The sequence below is a fragment of the Nematocida minor genome (genome assembly GCF_024244105.1).
Source record: "Nematocida minor strain JUm1510 chromosome Unknown 2587, whole genome shotgun sequence".
Lineage (NCBI taxonomy): Eukaryota > Fungi > Microsporidia > Nematocida > Nematocida minor.
Window position 1 is genome coordinate 1 of NW_026250277.1, and position 842 is coordinate 842.

The window sequence follows — 842 nt, forward strand, 5'->3', positions numbered from 1 at the left end:
TGTCCTTAAAAGTATTCGAGTGCAAAGACACATCAATCAGAGTGACTTCTCTCACCCTGGTAAAACAGTCGAACTCTGTGAATTTAAAGTTACTTGAGGGCGCACTGTTGCATATTGTGATGTATGTCAGCGGAAATATCTTTTTTTTCACGTAAGTGAATAGAATGTTCAGCAAGTCATCGCTTTTTCTCAGCTCAGGAGGAATATCCAGTCTTACAGAGTGTACATTGATAGCATCCCATGGATATGCTACTCGTTCCTCGGGATAGAATAGATGGTCTATTATCTCAGACAGAGAAGTTGGTTTGTTTTCAAAAAACAGAACAGGCCTGTCTAGGCATTCAGTAACTGTCTTAATAAATCCAACATGCTTCATAAACCACTCGGCCTTGTCAGCTCCTATGTTCTTGCATATGCCATCATACAGATGGACTATTTCGCACAATTTGTCTTTTACTACCTGTTCAGCGCCACTTAGACTGTTGTATGTGTTGTTCTCTTCTATCTCCTGTTTTGCTCTAACTTCTTCCAGTCTCTTTTTTATTTTATCCAGATTCTTGTTTATCGCATCTTTTTCTCTTTTAGTCTCTTCTAGCTTCTTTTTTATCTCTTCTCTTTTTAATCTTTTATTTAGCTCTTCTTCTTGCAATCTTTTATTCAGCTCATCCTCTTCCAGCTTCTTATTTAGTGCATCTCTTTCTGCTCTTGTTCTTACTTTATTTTTTTCTGATTTCTTTTTTAGCTCTTCTTTTTCCAATCTTTTATTTAGCTCATTTTCTTCCAATCTTTTATTCAGCTCATTTTCTTCCAATCTTTTATTCAGCTCTTCTTCTTGCAATCTT

General features: G+C 36.2%; 1 protein-coding gene across 1 annotated transcript; it reads right to left on the reverse strand.

Moving 5' to 3' along the window:
* On the reverse strand, positions 1-842 carry NEMIN01_2516 (uncharacterized protein; the record flags this gene model as incomplete). Its single annotated transcript, XM_051478458.1, has 1 exon — positions 1-842. A coding segment is annotated over one exon (842 nt), but the record flags the coding sequence as incomplete, so codon positions are not given.